At 38.6% G+C, this 5731-nt stretch overlaps 1 protein-coding gene across 1 annotated transcript; it reads left to right on the top strand.

Moving 5' to 3' along the window:
• Window positions 1-1296: 1296 nt before the first annotated feature.
• On the top strand, window positions 1297-5597 carry PPIC (peptidylprolyl isomerase C (cyclophilin C); the record flags this gene model as incomplete). The annotated part of the gene is made up of 4 exons (XM_009071047.1): window positions 1297-1410; window positions 1899-1992; window positions 3640-3824; window positions 5046-5597. Coding segments are annotated over 4 exons (522 nt in total), but the record flags the coding sequence as incomplete, so codon positions are not given.
• Window positions 5598-5731: the final 134 nt, after the last annotated feature.

Raw genomic sequence — 5731 nt, forward strand, 5'->3', positions numbered from 1 at the left:
AGCCTCAGTTGTGTTACATATTTCAGGCAATCCTTCTGCTAGGACGTTTCCAGATAAAATAGGGTGAGTTTAGAAAATGTGGGCAGGCAATACCCCTTACCTAGATAACCCTGGCAGCAAAATGCAGAGAGGTTTGTTTATAGAAATGTTAAAAAGTTAGTGAAAGTGTGCTGTTAATACTTTGGGATCCACACATCTAAGAAGTATGTTATTTAGTGCCAAGGAAATGAATGAGGTGTATCAAAAGGAATTTTATTTTCTTTGTAGTGCTTTTATAGCATTAGCCAAAAGTTCAACAGTCAAAACCACACGGAAGATCAAGAAACAGTAGAAATGTTTAGTAGGAGAGCGTGAAAGAGTCATTCATGTTGGAGAGACTGTGGTAATTTATTATCATTATTGGACTAATTTCTTAGCATTGCAGACAAGTAATTCTTGGTTGAGTGCCACAAGGAACAGCAAATACCACATCATAGGAATACACATTGCTGTTTCCTAGAAGTCGTAATAGCCTTTATGTAACTTTTTCAGAACTTCAAAATGCCTCATTTCCTGACAGCTGTTCCTATTTTCAGTAATTACTGGAACATTTTTGCACATTCAAATATGCATTCATAGATTCTGAACCATATTAAAGTGCCTTATAACTCATTTTCCTTTTTGAAGTTGCTTTTTAGCCACATATACATTGAAGCTTTTAGGCAATCTGCTGAATAATTTAACCTGGTTATTTCTCTGTCAGGTTTGAATTCATGTTTAGGAAAGCTTGTTTCAGCCATAGTATTTTCTTCCCACTGTCAATTTCATGGAATTTAGGCTTTTGTCTGTACTTAGTCACATACATACTGCTACCTAGAACAGCAAAGGTTGTAAGTGGGTAGCAAACTCATTTATGGGGGGTGTCAGTACTACAATTCCTTGTTACTTTTCAGCACACAGGAGTAGCATAATCATTCTTTCTTACTTTCATCTTTTCCATACAGCGTTAAAGACCTGCATGCCTGGGAAAAATCTTCTTGAGCACTCTATTCAAACTTGTGGTACAGCAGTATCACTGAGCCCTTAGAAGCAATGAGAATCGAAATGTATAGTCACCAGTTCTCAAACAGTGTTCTGCATAATCTGAATTTGGTGGATCTGAAAGGATTTTTCATAAGCAGCACCCTTAGGAATTGGAGGACACCATGAATACAGACCAGACAGAAGGAGTTTCTTGCCACCTTGTGCATTGAAAAGTTTGGCCTTTTGTTGTGCTCATGTTTGTATTACTTTTGTTCTCTTCACAAAAATATTCAGGTGTTCTTTGATGTGAAGATTGGAGACAAAGATGTTGGCAGAATTGTAATTGGATTGTTTGGAAAAGTTGTCCCAAAGACTGTGGAGAACTTCATTGCACTGGCAACTGGAGAAGTATGTTTGCAGTTTTCTTCCACTGTGTACTCAAGTTTGGATTGGGAAGGCAGTACATGTTTAATGCTGTTTCAGTTGTGAACTGTTGATCTTAATTCACTGGAGCCTGTGCAAGAGTGCCATCCCTTAAGGCTGTGCCTTGGTATGTGTCCTCAGGTTCTTGGTTCACAAGATGTAATTATAAGGTGTAGGATATCACCACCTCAATTCTGTCCCTGCCTTGCAGATGTAGCATGTAGAGTTACTGTCTCTACATGACAGATACCAGTCAAACAAAGACAGTGGCTTTGATTACCTGAATAGTACCTGCTTTGTGGCAGTGCAGTCCAGCTGCATTCATCCGCACCTCAGTTTAATAGGTTTCTTGCCAGTATTCATATCCAGTGGTGTATGTTCTGTGAACTCCAGCCATTCAGACTTGCATGTTTTCACATGACTGTACAGGACTGGATATTTTATTCACTTAAAGAATTATTTAATTTTCTTAGAGAGGATATGGATACAAAGGAAGTAAATTTCATCGTGTGATCAAAGACTTCATGATTCAAGGAGGAGACTTTACAGCTGGAGATGGATCAGGAGGTAACGTGCTTTATATCTTCCAGGCTCCCTTTCCTTTGTTTGAATGTCTGCTGAAAAGATGGACAAATCAGTATATTCCTTCATTCTTTCAGCTCACATAAATGAAAAAGATAAAACAACCTGCATTTATTTTAGAGCATCTAAGTACCCTTCCAAGCATCTTGGAACGCAAGATGCAGTTACTTGGATTATCTGATTATAAGTATGTGTAGCTCTTCCTTTGTCCTCAATTTTTGCAGATAGCTCTTTTCTGTCTGTGACTTGTCCTGTTCAAGAAGCATGGCTTTCCATGCGGGGCTGCAGCCACCTGACCATCTGAGCTGCTCCTACAGCTGCCTGTCTCCAAAAGATGGATGTCTCCACCCTTGCTGTGCTCTGGCTTTGTGACAGCGCTCCTTCCCTGCGGCACTCACTGATTGCATGTACACCTGAGCCAGTTCAAGTCATCCAGCAGAAACCTAACCCGTGATGAAACAGTGAAAGCGCATAGAGGGAAGGCAGGTAGGGAAGGAGCAGGCTTTCCTCTCTGCCCTCAGCTCAGCCAGTTCTGAGCTCTTCTGAAGTGTGCTATGAGAGGAAATTTCAAAACAGGGAGAGAGAAATTAGGAAGTGAGGGTCATGCGCTCTCCCCTTTTTTTCCCTTACTAAAACTGAAACCACGAAATTGATAGTGGTGTGAGTTCTGGCAGTGTGTATCACTTCTCCCTCCTTAGTCGCCAGAAGCCCAGTTCAGTCCATGAGGGAGGGCAATCCCAGGGCAGCATCTCTTGCAGTGTTATGCATCCTGGCTTCATGTTTCTTCTCCTTTACATGCACAGTCTTCACAAGCTGCTACGATCTGAACTGTCTGCATGCAGTGTCATTGATTTCCCTGCTGGGATAGAATGGAAAACACACATTTGTTTTCCTCACAGTGAACAATGGGGAAGACTGAAATACCAGAGTTGTAGCATTATATAAAGGTAGGCAGCATTTATTTGCCTGCTAATACTGTTTATTGGGATAATATCCGATGGTGTTTGGAACAGTGTCCCTATTGTGCTAGGCACTGCACAAGTGAAGAATGAGACAGACAGCTTTCTCTTTTCAAGGTGATTGGTGGTTTAAATATGATGGAAATGTTTTCTGAGCTGTTTAGAAACATCAAAATCTTTGTCGTGGCTGTACAAATCCACACCAAGTATTTTAGTCTAACTTCTGTTTGGTCTTCATGTGTTTCTAAACATGTCTAAAGAAATTTTGTACTGGGAGGAAAATTTGTAAATACTGAAATTGTTACAAAATGCAGCAGCCTTATTGTTAGTGCCATAATTATGTACTTGACATTTGTTGAACAGGATGAAGTGCACTACTGTTCAGTGGTGTCTGTACGTAGGACCTTTGAAGGTACTCAGCTTGTTAAATTCAAAGGTTAAAGCATCATCAGCTTTAACCCTTCTTTCCTTGTATGTGGTGGTTTAGCTTACCTTTTTCTTTATATGGTTTTAGTTTCGGAATCACTGCTGATGGAACAGTGATGTTGCTCTGCTTGCTCAAACAATGAACCTTCAAGTCCTGAATTTATACTTTGTTTTTCCCATTTTGAACAAAGAGAGGTTTTTGTTTGGGTTTTTTTTGTAAGTTTGCTTTCTTCTTTTTTTGTCATAGGAAGAAGCATCTATGGAGAAAGGTTTCCAGATGAGAACTTCAAGCTCAAACACTATGGAATTGGATGGGTTAGTATGGCTAATTCTGGCCCAGACACCAATGGATCCCAGTTCTTCATCAGTGTGACAAAGCCTTCCTGGTTGGATGGAAAACATGTAGTATTTGGCAAAGTCCTTGATGGAATGGTAAGTTGAAAGTAGTGGCAAGATTCATACAAATTCTGCCATGTTATATCTGTATTGCTGTAACTGACACCACTGTAGTGCAAAACAATTGAGTTCATCTCGTATGGACATGTAGAAAATGACTGTGAAGAGCCTGGAACTGGACGAGATAGCAAACGGTGGAAGCTTAAATAATCCTTTTGGCTTTCACAGCCCTTATTTCAGACCACTAACCACTGAAATCAGCATGATACCTTTGTAGATTACAAACGGAGTAAGTTCAAGTCCTCCTTTCACTAATGCTGTTAGCCATGCAATAATTGTATTTCTGCAAGCTAGAATCTAATTTTGTAGCACATGCTAGTTATGGGTAACACTTTTTCAGAAGCATGTGAATGTAAAGCATAACACATGTATTCAGATCTGTTTAAAAAGCAAAAAAAAATCTAGTTAATGTTCTCAAACTGTACACAGCTGCCAAACTGATCAAAGGCTAAGTAGAATTTTAAGTTTAAAAATAGTATTTTCAACTGATTATACTTTTCTTTATCTGCTTTTCCTTTTAAATTACTCTGTGTTTTGAAATGAATGGGGAAAACATGAGCTGAAAAGTTTTGCAGAGATTTAGGCAGATTGACTACCTGGCTTTGAATATTTGTTCATTAATCTGACTAAATGAAAATCTATCTGAATTTTGTCCTTTAAAAAGATTACTTTGTTTCATTGTCTAGCTTGAGGCCAGTAGTTTACCTGCACCTGTCTGACTAGAGGGCATGGTACCACACTTAAAATCTGTATGTGTGTGTTACACTAAAGGTAAAAGCAGTAACCAGACTTGTGGATCCATAGTTATGCTGTACAATTAGAAAAATAGTTACTGCTCGTCCTTTCTGGTCTTGGATTCACTTTGTGCTCATGTGCTACAGATAGAACCCTGTGTGTGCTGGGTGGATCAGCAAAATGTATATTTTCAGTTGCCCCTTCATAATGTTATTGTTGGATGAAAGTTTGTATAGAAGGGCAAGCAGCCTTCCCTGTGCTTCTGTCGACTGTGTGTGGGTTGCAGGGTGGCATAACTTTTAACAGGAAAAAAAAAGCCTGTGGGAACTGAACAGAGTAAAGGTCTTTGTTCAGAAGTTGGTTAATAAACAGTGATGCTAGGAGGACTTAGTTGTTTATATGGTACCAAACTTTAGCCATTGGAATTTCTTTGGCTTAACTGAACTTGTTTTTGTTTAACAGTCTGTGGTGCACTTGATAGAACTCCAGCAGACAGATGAACATGACCGGCCCATTCAAGACTGTGTGATTGTGAACAGTGGCAAAACAGCTGTAAAGGAACCATTTGTAGTTGAAGTAGATGACTGGTGAGACCAACAGTCAAAGTTAAAAGTAAAATTTCATCTGTTTTCTTAAATGCCTGTTTTTGACCAATCTCAGCTATCCATCAAATTTTCTCCTTCAAACATATGAGGCTATATTTAGGCAATACTTATAATTTGCCAAACGCATAAAAGGTATGACCATTTCTATAACAACCTGATGGAACTGTCACTCCTTGAAATTCAAGACATATCCCACTAATTTCTAGATCTTACAGAAAAACTCTTTCATGAAAAGTTGTAGAACTAATTCTGTTTTTTCAAGGTTTAAAATACAGTTTTTTGTTCTCTTTGGAAATGTTAGCAATATTTGTTTCTGCCTTTTCAACTGAAAATATTTTCTGTAACAGTACCAGCATTTTTAAAAATAAAAAAAAAGCAAAATACAGAAGTGTTTTGAATAAATAAACTTTGATTTAAAATAAAAAATTAAGGGCATTTTTTATTTCTTCACCCTATCCCCAAGGTCTTTTTTCTCACCTCAGCTGATTCTGTAGAATATGCAGAGGGGATTTTGCTTTCCAGGAATTAAGGTTGTAAGGTTAG

The sequence above is a fragment of the Acanthisitta chloris genome, unplaced genomic scaffold (genome assembly GCF_000695815.1).
Source record: "Acanthisitta chloris isolate BGI_N310 unplaced genomic scaffold, ASM69581v1 scaffold23083, whole genome shotgun sequence".
Classification (NCBI taxonomy): domain Eukaryota; kingdom Metazoa; phylum Chordata; class Aves; order Passeriformes; family Acanthisittidae; genus Acanthisitta; species Acanthisitta chloris.